Genomic DNA, 24899 nt, shown 5'->3' on the forward strand with positions numbered 1-24899 from the left:
AAAGAACTTCCGGCGGCCACCACTTGAAATGTGGAGAAGCAGTTTCCATCCGGGCTAACATTTCAAGGCGAGCATTTGTCAGACGAAAACGCGCCATACCGGTGAAAGCCGGAAGAAGACGAGAGAGAAAACTACTAGGCACGCACGCTGAAGGCAGTTCACAGGCGACGTTTCTTTCGAGATCCGTTGCTCGCCCGATAGCGCTTATATATATATATATATATATATATATATATATATATTCACATGTACACGGTCCAAGTGCTGAGAATTTTCTTGTGCCAAGGAATGCAACGTCGCGTCGTCAGCTGAAAACATCGATCTCACTCGAGCGTTGTAACCGGGTAAGATGTGGCGGAGGGTCGTATGATGCGGGTTCTGCCTAGGTGGCACTGGCTCGCCCTCATGCTAGTAATTCGGTGCAGTGCGGCGAAAGCCGCATGGCTTAGCTGTACCATTAAGTGGCGAGAACCGACTGCGTATTACAATCCGGGGGAGGGGGGAGTCCACTTACTTATTAATCACGAATTTGGAACAAGACCAATCTGTTACCGGCTCCTCTGAAACTTCCAAATTGTTAATTGAACGAAGAAGCGTGGTTCGAGAGAAAGAGAGGGAAATGTGGAGGAAAAACAAGGAGGTTAACCAGGCTATACCCGGTTTGCTGCCCTACATGGGGAAGAGCAGGAATAGAACAGAAAAAGCGAGGAGGAGAGAGGACAAGGGGTACGCACAAACCAATGCCAATTTTCAGTGCGCACACCCTGACATTTAAAACCTCGAAACTTCGAGAGCGGGTCCCCTCCTGTTGTCTAAAAGTGTACTGGAGTGCAATATGTCCAAAAAGGCTTGCAAGGACTGGTTATAAGCAATTCAGAGCTTGTCGCGCGCATTAAATTGATGGAGTTGCCATTCCGTCGAGAAGAATGCACATCATGGTCACGAGAGAGCTCAGTACAGATTTTTGTCGCGGAAATAACCCGCGGACGATGTAACCATCGCTAAATTATCTGTGAACACAGAGGCGTCACGTTTGCATTGCTCAGCAGTTCTCGGAGAAAAAATCTTCGTAGCGAGTTTCAACAAAGTGTATCGAACAAATTAACGACAAACGTAATACGTGAGACTTTTTCTTGCGCTATTTCGTACGCATGTCAGAAAACCCACCGTCTTGTTTTCACGTGCAGCTAGTTTTAAATAAAATAACCAGGAACAAATGGTGAAGCGTGCACTTTATACGCAGCGCAAGGCTCCAAACAGTGAAGCAGTGACGATTCTGAAGACAAATATAGTTGCTTAGGCTTTTTTTTTTAGGCCTTAGCTATAGGTTGTGCAGGCTGTTTCTAGGTTGCTGCCACGTCGTTTGTATAGTCTTCAGCTAGGTGATGCTAGGCTGTTTCTGCGTTGATTCTCAGTGCAGAGAGATTCGAGTTAAACCACAGTCGCAGGCACTACAGGGATGTCCAAGCTCCGCATACAGAAAGCCGCGTTGAAACCGAGTGTTCGCGCCTCTCGTAAATCTACTGGCATGTCGTCGTTAGCGTGGGCTTTTCATAGCTTCGGCGTCTTCTCGCAGGCCCCCCGTTGCCTTTCCAGTTTCCTCACATATTATCCCGTTGTACGTCTCTGGCTCGCCGTCGTCACTTCACGGGCCTTTGTTAGACTTACTATTGGCCTCTCCACTTTTATTGGAGCAGGGGTGAATATCGGATTTCACCCAGCTTCTATGGAGCATGCCAGTCATTGATGATTATAGCCTTACGACAGGCCGCTAACGTGAAAGACATCTAAAGCTTCGCTGTTTCAAAGGTATCGGTGACCAAATAAAAAAGAGGTTGACACAGCTTCCATGAAGTCACGCCAGGCTACGTAACAGCAAAGCTGGTGAGCACTTAGCTTGTCCTGACTTAGCTTGGCTTTTACCCTTTGACCTCTCTCATTTTCGACCCTCACTATACTATACTATACTATACTATACTATACTATACTATACTATACTATACTATAATGTAGATACTAATACAACACTATAATATACTATGCTATAGTATACTGTGTACATAGCTGTGCTGGCTCAAATTTTTCCATCTTTCTTAGTATGTGTCTTTCAATCGTTCTGTCTTTCTATCTCTTTTTTATCTCTCTCTATATTTTCATGTATCTCTATTTCGCTCTTTCGGCAGTCGCACTTTTGCCGAAGTACTGAAATCCAAGTTAGCTGGTACTGCGATTGTAAAATAGCGTGACAAACACGTGGACACGGCGAGAAGGCAACACGAGCGCTACTCAACAACAAAAGCCCTGCAATGAAATCTCATAGCGCTTATATATATACAGATATTGGGGGGAAAAGAACCTACCAATCGCCGCACAGGTCGAACAAAAAAATTATGGAGGAAACACAGGGGTGCCAGACAACGGCTATAACCTGCATGTCGCAGCTCCCCTTTTGACGACGATAGTCTTTCTTGGGGACCTTCGATGCAAAAAACTCGGTCTGTCTGTCTGTATATTTGTCTGTTCGTCCAGATTTAAAGACCCTTTAAAAGACACTGGAGTGACTGGCCGATACCCCAAACGGCCGACCCCATCCGCAGCGCCCACCAATATTGCTCAAGGTTCAGCGTTCATACTCGTGCGATTGTCAATTAAAAAGCAATTATTGCGCATATCTGAGGCACCATAACAACACGTCAATATTTTGTATGTATATCTTTTACTAGACAAGGCATACATAAGCAATTCTAAGGACCGTAGCGTTTATTACGCTGCGATGACCATGAAACGTTTGCACGAAAAGCAAGTGTTTGCAACGCTTTGCAAAGACGACATGGTGGTGGCACCTACCCGTCGCCTTTTTAACCATTCGTTCTCAGTGCTTGGGCGTTGATTGAGCACGTGCCAGTTCATGAAGATGATGATTTTTTGTGTGCGATGCACAGCAAACTTCCACAATAGCAGCCGTGCTTATATATAAAGTCTATTAGATTCTCAATGTAAAGTACGCAGAATAACACAAAATCAGGCTTAAGTATAGGCTCACCATTCGTGAGCTTATAACTGAAGCGTGATCAAATGCGTACAGTGGAGAGAGCGTTTCTGGCTTTGTCGTCTAGTTGGCCGACGGGCTCGCAGCTTTCACTGCGCTGCATGGAATCGTTGAAGCGTACTATAAATGTCACCCTTCTCGTTTATACCTGCTTGCTATCTTTAAAGTTGCATATGAGTTGAGCGTGGGTCGCTCTTAGGAGCGGTTTGTCTTAGGTATGCCAAGGAACAAAGCGTTGTGCGGAAGGGGGTCGACAATTCACGAAGACGAGACAGCGCTTCTCGGTGATGGAGTGTGCGATACGGAAGTCGCCCGCCCTTAAACTGAGAAGTTATTCACAGCGCTCATAAATAACGCAGCTACCAACATCTTACTTTTAGGGGCGAAGCTCCTTATGGCGTGGCTTGTGCGTCCCTCGTAGTACTTAACCACCAATGGCACATACCCGAAATAGCGGTCCTTACGATTTTGACCTCCAAGGTGGTTCCGATGAGAGATTTCTTCTGTGCGTTGTTGAACAATAAAAGATAGTGCTCAATGCACATGTTAATGGCTGCTAAGGGGGAATGAGAGACAGAAGCATTCGGCCTTTAGGTAACGCGCATGCTGCGATTCCCATTAGCAGCTGTTGGCCTGTACATTGAGCACGATCTGACAAGAAAGGGTTGCTACGTTATACTCGCTGGGTGTAACCTCCTTGGTTTTAGAAAGGTTTAGTGAGCGTTGGGCCGCATAGCCATGAATACAGTAAACTAGTATATACCATGAACTCGAGGTGGTGAAAGGTGGGAAGTAAACCCGAAGCGCAAGCCGTAAGAAAGTGTGCATGTGCCACCTCCCGTTCAGTCCTTGAAATGTCCGCTGAATGGCGGTGCTTCTATATGGAGAATATATGATGAAAAGATGCGAGATGGTGGCACTTGGAGTGCTGAATAGATGGGCGAACGGACACACAGACAGATGCATGGATGGACGCATGAACGGACGCAGGCGCGGATGCATGGACGAACGCAGGGACGGACGCACGAACAGACGCACGCACGGACGGGTGGATGGACGCATGGACGGTTACACAAACGTACGCAGGAACGGACGGAAGCAAGAACGAATGGACGGACGAATGCTTCGCCCCACTCCCCATCATTCACTCCGTGGATATGCTGCCATTTTTTTCCGCAACGCACAACTGCGTTAGGAAGGTCAAAGCATGCGTTGTATATGACGTTGATCATAATGACGCATTTCGCGAAGAGATTGTTCCTAATATGCTTCACAGCTTGCATGAAGAATGTGATATGCATTGTTTCAGAATGTGATACTTGGCAAAAATCGATTGCTACCTTTTTGCAAGAACAGTTGAACCGGCTTGACGTTGATGATCCTTTCATTGTAAAAAGTTCTGATCAAGTCATAGATTATGTGAAAACTTGTGTTGATGAGCATGTTTATGGTTTTTCAGTCGACGTGACTGATTTGTATTATTCTATTCCCCATGATCAGTTGCTTCCTGCGGTTGAAGAGTGCATAGATTTGTTTGGCTCTGTTAGATTTCAAACCGAGTGTGGTGTTCCTGTAAGTCGGTTTTTAGAACTTTTATCATTTTACCTCAAGACGACCTACATTTCATGGGATGACAAGCCTTTTATTCAAAATGACGGAATATGTATCGGGTCTTGCATTGCGCCCATTTTAAGCGACATATTTTTAAGTAGAATTCACAGATCGATTTACCTATATATCTTGATAATTTGAAGATAAAAAAAGTGTTCCGGTATGTCGATGACTATCTTGTTTTATTAACTAACGACACGGTAGCGGACGAGGCAGGTTTGGCAAAAATAATTTCACATTTTTCTGACTGTTTTAAACCCTTGACTCTCACACACGAACTGCCTGAGAGCAATGCCATAAAATTCCTCGATGTCCTCTTCACCTTTCATCCTAACCGCATATGTTGGGCGTACCAACCACGTATGAACAAACCGGTCCTTCCTTACCAATCAGCTCACTCTAAACTTGTGAAAAGAGGCATCATCAGTCATTGTTTTCGTCATGCTCTAAGCAAATCTTGTGAGCACGAAATCGCCAATAGTTTTCATAACCAGTCAGACCGTTTGTTGAAAGCAGGTTATCCTATGCACGTCCAAACTTCAGTTGCAGAAGGCTTGCTCGTACGCTTCGCAACCCAGGATGTATAGCGAGTCGTGATGCCGAGAAACCGAAGCACCTAGTCGTCATACCATACTTTCACAAGATATCGCACAACCTAAAGAAATTAGCTAAGCGCTCTGAAGTTAGGGTTGTCTTTTCGGCTCCCAAGAAGTTGGTCAGCCTTTGTGGCCTTCATGACCGTGACGGAAAACCCAAAGGTTGTAGTAAGAAGCATCGAACTGTTTATGTTCCCTGCATCATATGCCTTGTTTATCGTATCCCGCTTTCTTGTGGTAAAGAGTATATTGGACAGACGGGCCGTTGCCTTAATGATCGATTACGAGAACATAGTAATAATGTGAAAAACGGCCAGGGGAGTTGGTTGGCCATGCATTGTAAATCCTGCGGCTGCGCGCCGATATTCAGTGCATGCACAGTTATCAAGAGAGTGTTTGATAAGCTTACTAGAGAGATTATTGAGGCTGAGGCTATCGCTTCACTGGGGTCTAAGTGCGTCAGCACTCCCTCTCTTACGCTCAGTGATAAAGAATTGTATTTTCTAAGAAATTAATTTTTTGTGCGCATCATTCATGTCATGTGATGTTATTTTTTTGGTGATATAGGCGAGCGTGCGGTGGTAATAAACATTATGTTGGAAGTTAGCGCCTGTGCCGTGTGTCCTCTTCTTGTGTCCCCGTTTCTTAGCGCTATTTTCAGTCGTCACAATGCACCAACAAGCCCAAATTTCGACAGTGTTGAAGATAGAAAGAATTTGAAAGAAATTTATGTAGCGCGAGGCGAAAAAACGAACACAGGAAAGAATAGACTGAGAAGACAGAGCGCTACTATCAACAACATGTTTATTTTCGACCTCCAAGCCGCTTTTAAGCCATAATCGTCTGGCGAGCAAGCAGATAAGCACGTGTAATTCAGATACATGCACGAAAATGCCATCTACCTACAAGAAGAAACGATAAATAGGACAAAAAAAACCTCACAGAAAAATCACGTATCACTGCGTACGCGGGAACGCCAGTTCCTTGGGTGACAAGGCAATTGAAGGCTTGCTAATACATACATCTACAAGAGGATCAATAAGTTTGGCTTCTATGATCAACCGAGTCATCTCATCCTTATGCCGACCAACAATGATTGTACTCTGGAACAAAGGCCGGCAGCCACACGCGTGAATGAGCGAGAAAACCTTCTGGCGGCAGTTCTCCCGCCTTGTAATTGTGTTCTCTCAATCGCTCATTCACACACCTACTGGTTTGGCCGACATATTTTTTCCCACATGTGAACAGAATAAGATAAATGACGAACGAAATGCACTCCACAAATTTGTGTGTATGCCTTTTTGTGCACAACACCCTTTCCCCACGTGACGGATTCGTCAGCACACACGATTTCCCAAGTTTATCACGTACTGAAAATAGCACCCTAATATTGTCCCGAAGTGCCACTTTCTTAAGATTATGTGACAGCTGATGAACATATGGAATTATGGCCGTGCGTCTTGATTTTGCCGGTGAATCGACATGAACATTAGAATGGCTTGACCTCGCACGAATCCTTTTCAACTCTTTTTCCGCAACTGAAACTAAAACATGATCCGGATAGCCCGATCTTTGCAAACGTGTGATCTCATTATGGAAACTCTGCTTCAGAAGGTGCGCACATGACTTGTTCAATGCGTTTTTGAGGCAAGTCGTCGCGATGGCTCTCTTGGTTAGTTTGGAATGACCGGTATGAAATGGGAGTAAAGCTTTCTGAGCACGCGGATCATACAGCACCAGCATAGCTGATTGTCAGAACACTGAACACTTAAATCTAAAAACCTTATCCGTCCGTCGCTAGGCCATTCTACTGTCACTTCAAGGGGCTTAAGACCATCACGAAACACATTCAACACACTAGTACTCTCACTTTGAAAATTTTCCCGCGAGCTGTCAATGAAAATAATAAAATCATCTACATATCGGAACACTTTCTTAGCCGTCGTATCTGCGAGACGATATGCCACAATTCTATCAAGTTCTGCCAGAAACAGATTACTCAAGACAGGCGCGATGCAAGAGCCGATACATATACCCTGCTTTTGCAAAAATATCATTGTTCCATTTAATGAACGTCGAAGTAAGATAAAATTCCAACAAGGTAAGAAAATTATCAGCGGATATACCTGACTCAAAAGAAAACTTAACAGCATCAAATTCATCAATGCTACTTCCAACACATTTTAGCATTTGTGCATGGGGGAAGGAATAGTACAGGTCTGTCACGTCAATTGAGAAGGCTCTTAGCCCTTCATTTTCATGAGCTTCTATGAACCTTAAAATACTATCAGAACACTTGACTAAAAACGGATCTCGGACTTCTAGAAGATTGAGTTTGTCTAACAAAAAAGCAGCGAGTTCTTTCTGCCAAGTACCTATTTCCGAGCCTATTACTCAAAAAGGAGTGTTTACTTTGTGAGTTTTTGCATTAAAAAATACATCGAGGCCATTCTTCTTACTTTTTTGAATACTTTTTAGAGTTCCAACTACGTTCATGTTTTTGCACAATTGGATAGCCTGTGCTTTTACTTTGTTCAATGATACGCCATCTTTTACATGGAACACCCTATAAATAGCATCATTAGCTTTTTCCAAGAAGCATGAACGCGAAAAAACTGCGAAGCCAACTTCCTTATCTCCCTGCAAAACACACAGCGAATTATTGTCCAGGTACGACAAAACACGCTTAACAGGAATGTGAGAACACACAGGTTTTATCGTTTTTTCTTGTAGGTAGATGACATTTTCGTGCATGTATCTTAATTACACGTGCTTATCTGCTTGCTCGCCTGACGATTATGGCTTAAAAGCGGCTTGGAGGTCGAAAATAAACATGTTGATAGTAGTGCTCTGTCTTCTCAGTCTATTCTTTCTTGTGTTCATTTTTTCGCCTCGCGCTACATAAATTTCTTTCAAATGTTTCACCAACAAGCCCACATCGCCACTCTTGTGAAGATAGAAGGCTGCAGAGCTATAGAAAATGCCTGCAGCAGCCACGAACAACCTAGAGTTTCCCTAACAAACAGTGAGGATGGAACAAGGACTCGTCGCATTTCATTGTTAGAGAAGTTATCGCGTTGACAGTAGGTGTTCTTATTTAGACATCTCACATTGGCTTCTAAGTTCACGTTCTCTAATTCAGGTTTTTTTGGGAGAGAGCTCGAAATTTTTTGGAACCATCTACACACTGCATGCTTTAAAAGTTAAAATATTTATACTATCGTAGCGTACCCGTAGCTATAGGTGTCCAGAATGAAAGCGGACGCCACCAAACAACTATTGCGTCGGTCATATCAGTTTACTAACGCTGACATGAATAAAAAAAAGCTTTAAAAAAGAAAGTGTCATAAAGTTTTCAGACGCGGGGGATAACAAGCTTACTGAAGCAATATAGTTCCTTCAATATAAAGTTATAATGTTAGTAAACCTTAACGCACAATACAATTATTTTAAATAATCACATCATATCCACGGAGTAAATGATAGTGATTGGGGCGAAGCGTCTGTCTGTCTGTCTGTCTGTCTGTCTGTCTGTCTGTCTGTCTGTCTGTCTGTCTGTCTGTCTGTCTGTCTGTCTGTCTGTCTCTCTCTCTGTCCGTCCGTCCGTCCGTCCGTCCGTCCGACATCGTCAACCATATATAAAAAGCACTAGCGCCGTGTAGCGATATTATTTCCAAGAACATATACACACAACGGCTTCTATTGCATGATATGGGAGACGCTACTGGGTACGCCGAAGGGACGAGGGATTGTCTAAGACCGTAAGGAGCTTCGCCCCCTAAAAAAGGTCAAGTTGCTCGCAAAATGTATTTTCTGTAGCTTCGCAATTCACAACGTTCTCTGCCGCGTATCGGCATCCACAAAAAAAGCCGCTCCTTTGGATCTTCTCGACGCTTTTATTTCGCCGTATTCAAGATTAATCTGTTCGCCCACACGCATCTTTCGGACAGCCCGCATGCGTCAACTTCTATGCTTGAAAAGAAGAGGGTTCAACGGCCTCTTTTGCTACTTGCCAAATGTAACTACGCGTGTAAAGAAATAAAGGAAGGGTTCTTTTTTATTAACAGTCTGGCTTATTCGTTTTTCAACACAATTAAGCGAACATAAAAGAAAGGTCAACCTAATTTTTTTTGTGTGTTCCGCTTTTTCGCTCAATGAATGGGATGCTACTGACGTAAATATGAATTAGTTCCGCCCTTCCAAATGATGTGAGAGATTTTTTTTTTTTTTTGCACCGCCGTTAGCGAAAGAAAGAATGCATCCGGTAGATAAAGACTAATAAAGCCAACCAACAACTTCATGTGACAAATGAAATTCCTAAATTGTTTTTTTATGCTTTGGGCTTTTGAGAGCGTCTTTGTGATACAGACGCACAATAAGCGTGCTTTTTGACTCACTTATTTTGTGTTCTTTCTCTTTATAATTCTGAACATCTCAGAGAGTGCGAGTTTAGGGCAAGAAAGAAGCGTGTAGAATGCATGAGTTTTTTTCTTTTTTCATTCGATAAGGCTATTTTACTTTAGAGCGAATGCGCATGCACGTTGACATGTGTGAATGCTTGCCGTCTATCCTATAGTCAACGCTACCTGATTATTTCAATAAGCAAGCAATGTGGCGTAAAAATAATAATGTAGGAAAGCTACAGCGAGAGCGTTGGATCTCGGAATCTTCGAATTTCCGCGCAACTGGAACTCAGCCTCTATGACTGTTTGTTTGTTTGTGTGCTCTGATTGCTTACTTACCTTTATTTGCTTGCTTCTTCGAAAATTGAGGAATATCGGAAACTTGTGATATTACTCATTCAGTGAGCTACTAAACGAGATATTACGGTGATATAAAGCGTATTCGCTGACTTTTTTTTTTGGGGGGGGGGGGGGGGGGGGGAATCACTCGGCACATCACCTAGTATTCAACCTTAAACTGTGCTTTGAACGGAACGCCAGAGTTCAAGCAGACATGACGAACACAGTGCAAGTTGAAAGATGCGTCGTACCAACTAGCCCCACAACACACGATTCACGAGTACATTGCCAGACATGCCAAGATCATGTGAATATGGCATCCGAGCACTCGAGAAAGAACGCAAGCTTTCGAACGCGTGAAATTTTGTCTATGTACTTGCGCTACTTAGTAAAGTCTACAAATGGGGGGTGGGGGTGGAGGGTGGGGGGGGCGAAGTGGTTAAACCCTGCTCTCGGTACGCTGGTGGCTCACACTGACTCTCTCTCTCTCTCTCTCTCTCTCTCTCTCTCTCTCTCCTTTTTTTTTGTGCTCCACAGCGTGGCTTGGCTCTGCGTCTCTAGCCTCTTCGCTGTTCGTGTCCCCAATGGTGGTGGCCTGGTGCCGGCGCAAGAGCATTCGCCTCACGGCCATTGTCGGAGGTCTGGTGGCGGCGCTGGGCTGCCTGTTCTCATCGTTCGCGTCGCAGCTGCACCAAGGCCTGTTCAGCCAGGGCCTGGTGCTGGGCCTGGGCCTGGGCATGGCGCGGGACGCCGGGGGCCTGGTTCTCGGCCAGTACTTCAAGCGACGCCGCCACTGCGCCGAAGTGGTCGCCTGCGCAGGCGCAGGACTAGGGGCAGCAGTCATGGCGGCTTTCCTTCATTCGGCGCTCGGGCAAGAAACACCCCCCTTTTTGAGTTCTCTATGGAGGAGCTGTTGAAGTCGAACTTGGTCCGCGCGCAGTGATGTTCGCAGCTTAGCCAAGTTTGGAGTGGGGGCAAGTGTAGGGCTAGAGGAATAGCAAACGTAAGCCTACAGTGTAGCAGGGGAAAGGGAAATGGTGAGTGGGGAAAGCACGAGATAAATGTGAAAGGAAATAGTGAGAGAAAGGGAAAAGTTGAATGTAAAGCACAGTAATGTAATGGTGTCAAGAGCAGGAATAGGTGAGACTAGGGAAAGGAGCAACCTTGCTCAGCTTTGTTCCCTCTTTGTAAACCGCGCTCTACTCGTCTAGCTTTGCGCACCTTTGCTGAGGCCTCCCTCAGGTCTGCTGGTCATTTGCGTTTGTGATAGCAAAGCGAATGGATCAACTTCGTATTTCTGGCTTCAAACGCCTTGCGTTTCTTCCCCTCTAGTGTGCAAGTTCATTGTTTTTGTGTAAATATTACGCTCCGAACTTAAGAAGGCGCATTCATGTGGGCGTATTGAGTGTTGTCTAATGATCCCGCCGTGGTAGCCTAGCTCGTAAGTTGTCACGCTGCTAAGCCTGCGGGTGCGGGTTCGAGACCCGGCCAGCCACAGCAGGCGCATTTTGGTGAGGGCCAACTGCTAAACCCATGTAAAGTGGTCAGAAAGCTTAACACAAACGCTCCGACATCATGTCCAGCAATTTGGGACATTGACTAGAGCGGCAAAGCCGATCCCAAGGGGAAGCGGTGCGTTCTTCAAAAAGTGATTAGTGAGCAATGCCTGAGTTTTCGCTAATTGTACTTCAGGCACTTAATGCTGACAACGTCCTTATGCTGTACAACGTGTTTAATTTTAATTGGCCGGCGGGATTTTTCTCTTGAGACATTTTTGTGCATTCATTGAAAACGTATGGGGTGATTTCTGAAACGCTAATTGTAGCGCAACGATATGGTATTCACTAATTGCACTCTAGTGGCTTGTTTTTGTGTTTGCAATTTCGCGTGAATACGCTAGTTGAATTGTTTCCTGAAGAGCTTTCCCAAATCAATAGTGCAGAAAAGCAGCATTACAGAGATAAAAGAACCACCTGTCGGTAAATCGATGAGGAAGTGGACGTTGATCATGGTAAAACCTCAGCAGAAGTATGCAGATGTGATGTACATTATGATGTGCAGCATGGATGTCGGTACACCACGTGGTGTGAAAAACGGTGAACTAAAAGCGAAGTCCCGAATTGCCGGGTATGAACAGATGCGAGCCTCGAAGCGCTGGGTGCTGTTGCCGAGATAATACCTTGGTAAGCTCGGATGGTATGTCGGCATGCATGGGTAACATGGCCACAGAACCCAGAGCTGATCACATGTGCTAGCTAGGTGCACGAAAGAGCTTATAAAATTCGCTAAAGCAAGGATCTTATTAACAACAACAACAACAACAACAACAACAACAACAACAACAACAACAACAACAACAACAACAACAACAACAACAACAACAACAACAACAACAACAATACGTTCGAACAGGAAATTTACAAAACAGTAACCGTTCTACCGTTGCTACATAAACTGTCGCATGGTCTGAGGAATGTCGGTCACAGGTATGGGGTAAAATCAGTCTTCTCGGCCCCTTGAGAGCTTACTAGAATTTGTCCAATGGTTCCAATGACAATGGAGCAAAGTGCCCAACAAAAAACAGACAGACAGACAAAGAACTTTATTGGGTCCTGAAAAACGCTGCTTCTTTAGAGTAACGTCGCTGGCCGCTCCCACTTGTAGAACGGGGAGGCCTAGCCTCACCGCCACATCGTGGGCTCTGGACAGCCCGTAGTTGTGGTAGCAACTCTGAACTTCGTAAGGCAGAGACCCAGTCTTCTTCTGTGAGCCGACTTGGGCCCCGTAACGAGGGGCACTGCCAGAGCATATGTGCTAAGTCACTAAACTCACCACAATCAGGACAAGTGCCCGTGGAATTAATCATGTTTCCACGTTTGCGCCTTGCAAGTGCGGTATCATTTATGAGACCCCTCTCACACGTGGGCAGTCACACGTGGGGCAGAGCGGCCTATCCGTTAATGAGTTCTTAAGAGAGCACCGAAATCCGCTCAAGAATCTGCACGCTTCGCATCTGGCATCACACTGCAGCACGTGTGGCTCTTCGCCTGTTTTCGGCCGATACAGAAAGTGTGTCTAACATAGTTCCCACATAACTAGGGAAGTGATATAAGCAGCTTTTTATATTAAACGATTGGATGATGCAAGCGTAAGCGAGGCATTGGTGTACCTCAAGGATCTCTCAGCACATGTGCCGTTAGGTGATACGCTATGTTACGTTTACTACTCAATTTCAACACTTCTGCGCAACGCCGATACGTTTTTTTTTGTTTTTTATTCCTTTCACGCTCACGTGTTCTTCAAATAAAACTTTTCAGTTGTGAGTCAGAGCTCGTCTGTGTCCTTTCCGTCGTCGTTGGTATCGCACTGTAGCACTGTACTCAGTATAGCACTCAGTAATCAGTATCCCACTCAGTGTACTCAGTAATCAATATCGCACAGTAGCGCACAGCGCTGTAATGCCGCCTTGCCAACTAGCCCAACCTTCAACACTATTGAATGTTAATTTATCATGCTTTACGTACACCTTACCATTAGTGTGGCATTCACTGCTTCCTTGTAACCTACCATGCAGTTTCAGGAACTTCGAAACCACATTATTCCACTCAACTCATTGATACATATTCGGTGCAGTTCCCTGGGCTGGCGCCACGGTCTTCAGGCAGCGACTGGCCTGTTGTCTCTCAACTTCGTGCTGGGTACCTTCTATCGGTCGGCGTCCCTGTACCATCCGCACCGGCGCGCCATCGTGCATTTGAAGAACCAGCGGCGCAAGATCAAGGAGAAGCAGCCGAGCGTAGTGAAGCCGCCCTTCTTCGACTTCGCCGTGCTTCGTACCCGAACGGTCAGGGTCGTCATGGTGACCGCCACCCTCGCCGCGGCTGGACTTTATACGCCCTTCTTCTGTCTCGTACGTACGCACTGTTTTATCAGACACACCAGAGCCGAAACCTCTAATCTGTGCGAACGCTTTTAGCAAACACTTTAGCGTGTACAGTTTTAGCTTAAAGGGACACTAGCTTGAAGAGACGTAAATAACAATTGATGTCACAGTAAAAGCTCAGTGTATGACAATGTCTAAAACGTTAATGTTATCAACAGGAGTGCCCTAATTACCCAGAAATCAAGGTACATGCACGAGAACACATGTGACACGAGTAGGACATTCACAATATGATCCCGATGACGTTATAGTTACCGCCTATAATTAATCAGTAGTAATTGAACTAGCTGTACTAAATAAGAAAACCTTCCCTGCATTGAGAGATGTAATAAAATGCTGTTTGTTCGTTTCTGTTTGATTTATGGAAAAAAAGAACCGCCGGACGTTGCTATGGGGAACGGAGAGAGTGGTTCGAAAGCTCAATTTTCGCCTGCTTAAACTGCACAGGTCGTGCCATCAGTGAGGCCCAGTTGAACTTAGCACGCCTGCCATCTCGGAGGCCATGACATGAAATTGTTCAATGGCCGTTGTGGCGGCTGTGGCTCCCAATACTTTCACTGTGCAGCTATATGTGTCGGCAGCCGTGCAATAAAACCGGGCAACGTTGTGCGTGGCATAAGTGATGTGAGACGGTCCCTTTTAGGCGGGGGAATTGAAAGTGATAAGACGGCGCGGACCACTGAAACATGATTTGATTTCAAAATAAGCACTTCCTTAGGACAAACGTAGCGCTACGAGGTTTCTGAACCGTTATTTCAGCAATCAACATCGACTTGCTTGATATTTGCCTTTACTGTCCCTTTAGAACAACGCCTATAGGGTGGAAAGTAGCTCGAAATTTCGAGGCTTACAAATGGCTCTATAAACGGCCTGTTTTATACAATTCTTTTCTTTGTGGCTCAAGCTTATGCGGCTCTTTCATATGCGACCGTTTCAGATGCAAGACCATCATGTTTCAAGAACTTTGTCCTATAGGCGGGAGTTATGTCTGATCCAACGCATAGCATGAATGTCGGTTCTTAGTGTGCTTGTATTATCAAAAAAGCCAGTTGTGTGGATAGTAACTGGCAAACAGGTGGCGGCGATCAGACGTCGTAGTCATCCTGGTAACATGCGATGTCAACAAAACAAGGCGGTCGCTGGGTGGACTGTGATCGTGCGGCCACAGTGGGATGTGAATTGAAGTATCTTTGTCGAACCCAGGAAGTGGGTTGCCCTGGTCACAACTCGCCCAAGCTGCCTGATTTTGCCAGCTAGGAGAAAAGGCAGCAGATGACGGAGGGAATGGTCGTCTAAGGGCGGGTGGCTACAGTCCTCTTCCTTATTGTTCTTCACGTCTTAGAACGTACTGTTACAAAGCGAGACATTGATGACGCTGTACTTGGCTACTAGAGAGCTAGGGAAGCGACGGAAGATGTATTGTTGTAATGTGCAGATGGCCGCCTAAGTGTTCACTCTCAGTATAGGTAAATCCCTCGATTTAACAAGTAACAGGGACAGGCTATAATATCTGATACAAAAACTATTGAAAAGTGAGGTGAAGCGATAGTGTGAAACCGGATAGAAGTAAGAATTATAGATAGCATAACAACCAGATTTATTTTTAAACATAGAATCTTCGGTACCAAACGTTTAGCCTGTTTTAAATAATGGTATATGTTTCATTCAAATAGGCAATACATTATCCTAGAGTAGAAAACGAAGCTTAGTGGCACACAAGCTACCGCTACATTATAACAAGGACGCTTATCCAACCAATTGTCCCTTCGCCTTATACATCGTCAAATTTTCTCTTTTTTTCTATTTCCTGTCATTCCAGGTTCCTCTAAGCTCAGCCGAGGGCGTCCAAGGAACATGGACGTTGCAAGCCCTCCTCGGTCTCGCCTCCGCGGGTGGCGCTGGCGTAGCTGGACTACTGCTGGTGCGCCATCCGACACAGTGCGTACTCAGCCGGCGCTGCCTTTGCCAGCTGTCTCTACTTGGTGCCAGCCTGGCCATGCTGGCACTCGGAGCACTGAACGGCTTTGCCGGCTACGCGTTGTTCGCTGCCGTGTACGGAGCCAGCGCCGGCGGAGTGGCGTACGCGCTGCGCATGCTCGTGTTCGAGCGGCTGAGGGCCAGGCACTTTGGCCGCGCGTGGGGTTTCGTCCAATGGGCGCAGTGCCTGTCTGTGCTCGTAGGAGTTCCCGTTACAGGTGCGTTGCTATAGTTTAGCAATGCCATTGCCGTACTGTGAATGTGAGGAATCTGACCTTGTGTGTGCTCTCCCTGTCTCTTAACACGAAATTGTTTTATACCGTGGACCACCACGGCTCCACAAACGTAATTCTGTAACGGAAGAGACGTCGAGAATAAATAATAAAAATCGCAACGCAAAAAAAAAACCACTAGAAGACAAATGCGCTAAATCGAACCAGCAACCTCTCGATTCTCAGCCAGCGGCGCTCACCACTACGCCACAAAGCGCAGGAGGCCTACAGTGCTAACGGTAAGCTATTTATATACACCATATACCGTTTGGCAGTCCTCAGAGCTTCAAAACGTTAGCTCGTTTTTGTTATCAGTGGCGAGATTGCGCGACAGAGCTCGCGTTGGGCGTGCTCTAGACGTCGCCGCCTCTACAAAGCTCCGCCTCCACACAGCTTGCTCTCCTGCGCACGCGCTTATCAAGCTCGTAATTGCGAAAATGACGAAGGTCACTTCGCAAGCTTACACGGCCACGTTTACGTAAAGAGCGCACCGCCGACACGACACAGGAAGAACTGTGACAGTTCTTCGCGCATGTCCTGTGTATACTTGTGCTCTGGTTTCGTGCGTCTTTCTTTATGTTCGAACAACGCACTTTAAGTATCGAGCTGTGACAGTTGTTAGTCTGCGCTCCTCTTGTGCATGCTAATTTCGTGCACGCTTTCTGCTCGAGCTGTGCGCTGCAAGTTTCGAGCTGCTTTCCGTGTTCGTATAACGTGACTTTGCAATTTGCTGCTGTTGCTTGAACAATGCACAATGAAGGCTCAACTACTCTGTGAAGACACATTTCACAAAGGCTCAACTACCTTTGTAAAGACACGTATCACTTTTGTGTTATACCGATTCCTATATAAAGAAATCAGCCACGGTTTTTTTCTTTTTCTCTGTTTTTCCTTAAACCTTCCCCATCCCATTTTCCCAGTGCAGGGTAGCATACCAGTCGTTATAGAATGGTTAAGCCCTGCTTTACTCTCTCTATTAGATTGAATCCGAAATCAGTAAAATGTAAACGCTCAAAATATTTCGATGGTTGCATCGCAACAAATAAACTCTAATTAGTAAGGTTCAACTTCCCAAAGCAACTATACGATCATTAGACGCCGCACTGTAGGGCTCTCGAAATTTCGACCACTTGGGGTTCTTTAACGTTGACCTAAGTCGCGTGCACGGACCTCGAACATTTCCAACCTCATCATGAATGCGGCCTCCACGGCCGAGATTCGATTCCGTGACCTGCGGATCAGCAGTCGGGCACTATAGTCACTGCACTTTTAATGAGGTGACGCTTGAAGTGCTGGAGTTATAGCCAGAATTTAACCAGAACCTGATTATGAGTGAAGACTACCGTGGCGGGTAACAAAGAAACTGTCACGGAAGTTCGATGCCTTTATGTTAACTTTCGGATGTTCAGTGACCATACTACTTCATTTACATTCAACTCAAGAACCCGAAATTCGAGATTTTTAATATTTGGCTCTGTTTGCGGTTAAACATGTTTTCATGTTGTATTCACGGGTATGAACCCGCAAAGATACGATGTATTTATTGGGTGCCTTGGTAGAAACTCTCCATGGCTGTTCGCGCTGCCGGGAACATTACGAAAATGACAATTGAAATAGATTACAATTCTCCTTTAATCAAGTTCCTAGCAGCGTGAAAAGTTATGAGGTCTTACCAGCTAGTCTCCGTAGCAACTTTACTTAGAAGAAAGCTCCATATATTCGAGGACGACTGCAAGCTAATCGTAGAAAACCAATACTGCTTGTACTCAAGCGGAGGCTTTCCTTTCCTGGTGAGAGGAAATCCGCACAAATGTGCGTTGAAACTATCCCTTCTTGAGTCTCGTAGTTCGAAAAACCTCATCAGCGAACAATTAGTCCTCAGTGGTGTTTGAGAATACTGGTCTGCAGACAATCCAGTCTATCAAATACTGCGCCTTTCCACATTACCCCTTCCTTTTTTTTTTAAATTTTCGCAGGGTACATCAACAAGTCGAGGCAGGATCCCAAGGCGGGCTTCTACTTCTCGGCAGCGTGTACGTTTGCGGGGGCTACCAGTCTCTTTTTTCTCCCGGACGGCTGGAGAGAGTCTATCCGCTGCTGCGTCCACGCCCCTCACCAGCACAAGTTGCCTCCCCAGCACTGTCACAATCACAACCACTCGCACGACATCCCTTGCGGCGAATGCCAGTGCCCCCAGCACCACCGACACACTGGCGACAGCCCGAACAAGGGAAGCTACGAGCGTGCCGACAGCACCGATGTCAACGCCGTGGTCATCAGGACGCCCTGCGCCTGTAGCCGCAGGTCCTTGTTGTCGTACCAGAGGAGCACGTCGTGGTCCACGTCTCTGGAGTACCTGGAGCAGCCGCGCGGTACGGGCGGCGGGTTTGCGCCGCCGGACGCAGACTGCCTGGATGACGAGCTGGCCGACATCGTGGAACAGCGACCGGAGCTCTTGGAGTGCATCGCTGACGAGAGTATGGTGGTGGACGTTGGCGCTCGTTGCTGGAAGTGCGGTGACATGGCGGCCGGCCCGCTGTGCGACTGCGCGCCCACGTCGACGCGAGACAAAGCCGTGGTGTCGCCCAAGAAGGCGCACGCGTCGCGGTGCACCCACGAAGCGTTTGTGTTCCGTTCGACGATGGATCCCATTGAAGAAGTGACCAGCACCGTCTGATGTAATCACTGATGTGATGAGTCACTAACGTGGCGTTAGTGACTTATTCACACGTGGAGCCAAACCGCGGTTCATTTTGTGTGGTGTGCTTAATCCCGTGCACTTTGCGCGGTGTTTATTGTGTGCCACGAAAGGCAACGCTTTTTATTCAACTGTGTAAGTTGAATTCTGTAAAACACATATAAGGTTTTTTTTTTTTGTGGTGTTGCGTTACAGCCCGGTTGATGATTTATTTTATGAAGCTTTGTTCACCTTTCAGCATGAATATGTGGTTCTTGCGCTAGCTTAAATGTGACGTGAAATGAACACAGCTAGCAAACCCGAATATTGGCCCGTGCCCATGCGCACGCAATGTCAAGCAGTTTTCTTAATGCCACACCACGCAGAGTTCTGACACCGGCCGTATAGGTAGAGGAGAAAATGCACAGCACCGTATGCGTTGCCTGCGTGTCCTGTGTGTCGCGTGTTGCGCTTTAAGATGGAAGACCTCTATTTTTGGTCGTTACACGCTAATTTTAAGCAATCCTACTCCCGAAGTGGTAGGACTGCAACACCCAACCGGCCTATATATGGTCGCACCTGCTGAAAGCCCACCTGATGTGTCATTGCGTGTCATTCACCGTTCAAGACTGGATAACTACCGAGGATTCCTTGAGGTCCAAAAGTTCGGACCCCCGTGGTCTCTGTTGTGTACTTTCCTCACATCCAGGTATACGTTGTGAATGCACTTTATGCACAATCGTTTGTGTCACCATTTTGACGGCTTTTACGCGCACGTTACGGTTAACGCCACTCGCATCTTTGACTGTGAGCCACGTACAAATATTTAAAAATTGTATATACGTTTTGATACCTGCTATTTTATTTCGCGCACCGGGTTTTTCGTATTTTATTATGAGATAGGTGGGTTATCGTATAGACGAAGTATGCCAAGTTAGAGCAACACACAGAGGGCCAAATGAACAAATGTACGTTTTCACCACCACAGCAATATGTTGAAAACGCATAACGCCGTGAAAAAGGGGGTATAAAGTTCAGCCGTATTGCTCATATTACCGTAATTAATGTGATTTATGTGAGTGCAGTCCTGTTGTGCAGACAGAAAACACAAAAGAATACATGCTCACACTTGTAAAAGCACTCACCCATGCTGCATGACAAGCACGCGCGTGCATTAGAATGTGAACGTTGATACCGTAACGTCGCTTTCATGCGACATGTGCTTGTGTCGAAAACTTGATACGGAAGTGTGCTGTACTGTTTACAACACGAGTGAAAGTGAACTCTATGTGATGTTTTTTTGTGTGTGTGCTGTTTATTTGTGATGTAAATGTACGAAGGCCCACCGATATTTTTTTTCAATCAGGGACGCAAGTGTATGCACAAGCCGGATTTTGATGAGACTAATTAGAGCGAAAATGACGTTTTCTGCTCAAAAGTAACATTGTACTTGGAATAAAATGGATACCGTGTATCATTAGATATGCCGACGCCTGTTTTCCTCTCGCACCTGCCTGAAATCTCCAAGAAAGACGTGCTCAAGCTCGAAGCCAGAAAAAGGGTGCGTATTGCAGTTACTTTTAATAAAAAAATAATGTCAGTGTGAAGGGGATCATCACACCTTCTATGTCATTATCAGTGTTCGCCGTTACTGATCAATAAAAAGTTCTTTGGTGTAGGAGACATTTCACGAGAATAGCCTATTGAGATACAGGTTGTACTGGTTGGAGTTAACACAGTGCGCACAATATCAGCACATTAGGAATGAATGAAACCATCACGAAGAAAGGTGAGACTTGCAAACACGTACAGAAGGAAAGAAAAAAAGACTCGAATGACTGCGTTTTCTTGTGTTTTGTACGAAGGCTGACAATGACATTTGATGGCGTCGTGGCCTGGCGTAATGCATGTTGACCATTAATACGGACTGCTTAGGTGGTGACTTTTCTTTCGCATCTGCTAAGGCATATTCTGCAACGCCATATATCTGTAACAGATATACGTCAGTGGATTCGTGGTGTACTGGGGCACAAAATCATTTCCTGTTAAAAAAAGTCTGTGTAGCACAGTGCTTCTTACACTTGCTACGAATCGTCGTGGCCCAAGTTCGAAGCCCAATAACGCAAGGGAGACTTGCACCATTTGACACGCCTATTTGCTGGCGATGATCGTCTCACGTGGGCGGACGGACGGATGGACAGACAGTGTTAGTTTTTGTCGATGAGTAGGAATGGTATTTCTAACACACATAGTAGTCCACGATGAATAATCTTGCAGCCCTCTGTAGAACAGATATTTTTAGACGACATCGACACCGCACTGCCTTTCTTTGCATCTAGCGTTTGTCAATGTTTCTCACGGCTCTACGAAAAACTCACCCTACGATCATTGAAAGGCGTGTCTGGCGCTAACTTTTCACCCGTCAAAACTTTCCTCACAATTGCAGTGCTTACCGTCGGCTTTACATGTACTCGTGAAGTGTTTAAACCAAGTTGTTATACAATTGGTGTCCTTTTTAATTATTTTGTTTTCTGTATAACGCATTCATATGGTTCAGAAACATTCAACTTGGTCACACGTTGGTGCTTAGCAAAGTAGGTAAGGCACTAGCCTGCGGATGGAGAAGTGCTTGATTCAAGCCCCAACACCGTCAAGAAGGCTAGTTGTACTTACAGCAATTTGTTTTACAAGGCAGAGAAACAAACGGACAGGTACACACGTGACTCTAATTGCACAATAATCCTTCAATATCTACAACTTAAGTAACGTACACAATAATGAACACGGTTCCTATAATTAAGCAAGATCCTTTAACCTCGCAGCAACGAACTATCTGTGCGTTCTTCCGAGAAAAAGATTCCCCTGGCGCGTTGGCTTCACCACAACAAACTTTTAAATCCAGCGAAAAAAGTTGAGGCCCTTATCACCCATGATAAGGCTCAACTTTTGTCTGACGTAACACTTTGCAGCGCCGGAGCATCTGGGCGGTTCTCTGAATTAACGAAGTATTTAACCATAACGAAGTATTTAAACAAAGACGTCATACAATTGCTGCTCTGCAAGTGGGTACACTGTTAGTGTGCTTGTAGCAGTTGCACGAAGAGTGTTTAAGAAGGCTTTTGAAAGGCCGCTTTTCCAGCTTTCGCTGTCATTATGCTGCGCGTTGCGCGCAGGCCTGACGTTTTTTTTTCCCCCTTTTTCTCCGGTATAATGCACTCATAGGGTTCAGGTAAATTCGCCCGTGTGCAGCGTAGGTGTTTGGACAAGTAGGTAAGGCGTCAGCCTGCTGAGCGAGAGGTGATTTGTTCGAAACTCAACCTCTCCAAGAAGCGTGATTACTTTTTTTTATTCACAGTAATTTTTTACGTGACGTATATACGGACGGAAAAACGCAGTTTTCTCTCTAAGCCGGCGTTGATGCTGACGCACCTTAAAAAGTGCTCGATTACGCTTATATTTAGCATTGAAACTACATCCATAGTCTGCTGGCTGCTCATGCTATAAACCCCACAACATGAAGGTAGTCCTGGTTGCTCATACTATAAGGGCCAACTACGCAGCAAGACGACGAATCTTACTCCAGTGTACTCAGCGTAATTAGTGTATGTGAAAAGTCTCGCTAGGTGCATAATCCAGCTAAGTAAAACACAATACGCAATTCTTATTATGCCCTAATCACTGCATGTCTCTAAGGCATAGGTTAATTATGTTGGAGAGCAGAGTTCCTTTAACCAAGCAAGTTAGTTTAACCTTACAGTGACAGGCCGTCCGTGCGTTTTTACAAGATGAAAATTCTCCTGGTCCGTTGGCTTCACCACAACAAACGTTGAAAACCAGCCAAAAAATTTGGGGCCCTTATCACCCAAGATAAGGCTCAACTTTTGTGTGACGTCACACCTTGCAGCGCCGAGTGTCTGTGCGGTCTTCCGAGCAATATGTTCCCCTAACGCATTGGCTTCCCCACAAGAAACTTTGTGGTGAAGCCAATGCATCAGAGAAATCTTTAACTTGAAAGAACGTAGAAATGCTCCGTCGCTCGAGGTGTGACGTCAGTCAAAAGTTAAAGCTTATCGTGGGTGATAAGGACCTGAACTTTTTCGACTGGTTTTGAACGTTCGTTGTGGTGAAGTCAACTAATCAGGAGAATATTTAGCTCAGAAGACAGCACAGATTCTCTGTGGTGCGTGATGTGACGTCACACAAAACTTGAGCTTTATCGTGGGTGATAAGGTACCACACTTTTTCGCATGATTTTCGACATTTGTTGTGCTGAAGCTAACCAATCAGGACAATATTTTTAGCTCGGAAGACCGCGCAGATGCTCGTAGCTGCAAGGTGTGACGTCCGACAAAAGTTGAACCTTATCGTGGGGGATAAGGCATCAACTTTTTCGGCTGGTTTTCGACGTTTGTTGCGGGGAAGCAATACATCAGGAGAATATTTAGCTCGGAATACTACGCATATTCTCTTGGATGCGAGGTGTGACGTCAGACAAAAGTTGAGCCTTATCATGGGTGATAAGGACGCAACTTTTTCGGGTGGTTTTTGACGTTTGTTTGGGTGAAGCCAACGTTCCAGGGAAATTTTGCGCTTTTAAAAACACAGGCTGGCCTGTCACTGCAAGAAAAAACTAACTTGCTTGGTTTAACGAACTCTGACCGTTAACGCATACGTCAATCGTGTTGATGGCTTTCAGTGATTAGCGTATAATAAGAGTCGCGTATTGTGTTTTTTGCTAGCTGGAAGAAACAGCTAGCCAGACTTTTCACATACATTGATTAGGCTGAGTACACTGGAGTAAGATTCTTCGTTTTGCTGCGCAGTGGACCCTTATACCATGAACCACCAGCACTGACTTCATGGTGTGCTGTTTAGAGCGTGAGCAACCAGCATACATGTGCCAAGTATCGCTAGGTGTATGGTACAGCTAGAAAAAACACACTACATGACTCTTATGATACCCTGTTCACTTAATGTCTTTAACGCATACGCTAATTGTGCTGAAGAGCACAGTTCCTTTAATCTAGCAAGTTAGTTTAACAGGCTGCAGTGAGAGACTGTCCGTGTGTTTTTAAAAACTCAAGGTTCCCCTGGTGCGTTAGCTTCACCATAACAAACGTAGAAAACCACACGAAAAAGTTGGGGCACTTATCACCCATGATAAGGCTGAACTTTTGTCTTACGTCATAAGTTGCAGCTCCGAGCATCTGTGCAGTCTTCCTGAATAAAATTCCCCTGATACGTCGACTTCACCACAACAACGTCGAAAACTAGCCGAAAAAGTTGAGGGCCTTATCATCCATGATAAGACTTAACTTTTGCCTGACGTCACAGCTTGGAGCGCCGAGCTTCTGGGTGGTCTTTCCGAGCAAGATTTCCCTGATGCGTTGGCTTCCCCACAAGAACTGTTGTGATAAAGCCAATGCATCGGGGGTATCTTTAGCTTGAGAGAACGTAGATACAAATGCTCCGTTGCTGAAAGGTGTGACGTCAGACAAAAGTTTAGCCTTATCATGGGTGACAAGGGCCCCAACTTTTTTGGGTGGTTTTCGACGTCTCTGGGTGGTTTTTGACGTCTGTGAATCTTTAGCTCGTAAACACACATGGACGGTCTGTCACCTCCTAAATTGCTTGATTAAAGAAACTGTGCTCTTTAAGGCATATGTTAAGCGTGTTGAAGGCATTCAGTGATTAGCGTATAATAAGAATCAGTATTATGTTTTTTCCAAGTTGGACCAGACACCTAGTGAGACTATTCATATAAATTGATTACGCTGAGTACACAGGAGTAAGATTCGTCATTTTTCTGTGTGCTTGACCCTTATACCATGAACAACCAGCAATAACTTTATGAAGTGCTGTTTATAGCGTGAGAAACCTGCATGCATCTGCCAATTCTCGCTAGGTTTATGGCCCAGCTAGAAAAAAAAACATAATACGTGACTCTTATTATACCCTAATTCGTTGATATCTTAACGCGTACGTTAATTATGTTGAAGAGCAGAGTTCCTTTAATCAAGCGAGTTAGTTTA

At 45.4% G+C, this 24899-nt stretch overlaps 1 protein-coding gene across 4 annotated transcripts in view; it reads left to right on the forward strand.

The window, feature by feature from the left end:
* Positions 1-20349, forward strand: part of LOC119174671 (monocarboxylate transporter 13) — a 214171-nt gene extending 193822 nt beyond the window's left edge. For all 4 annotated transcript variants that reach the window (XM_075895273.1, XM_075895276.1, XM_075895275.1 and 1 more), the window contains exons 3-6: positions 10536-10869; positions 13632-13908; positions 15761-16136; positions 18167-20349. In XM_075895273.1, the coding sequence (XP_075751388.1) occupies positions 10536-10869; positions 13632-13908; positions 15761-16136; positions 18167-18867 (1688 nt within the window). In that variant the 3' untranslated portion in view covers positions 18868-20349. The remainder of the gene's footprint in view (positions 1-10535; positions 10870-13631; positions 13909-15760; positions 16137-18166) is intronic.
* The last annotated feature ends 4550 nt before the right edge of the window (positions 20350-24899 follow it).

This window comes from Rhipicephalus microplus, chromosome 5 (genome assembly GCF_043290135.1).
Source record: "Rhipicephalus microplus isolate Deutch F79 chromosome 5, USDA_Rmic, whole genome shotgun sequence".
Lineage (NCBI taxonomy): Eukaryota > Metazoa > Arthropoda > Arachnida > Ixodida > Ixodidae > Rhipicephalus > Rhipicephalus microplus.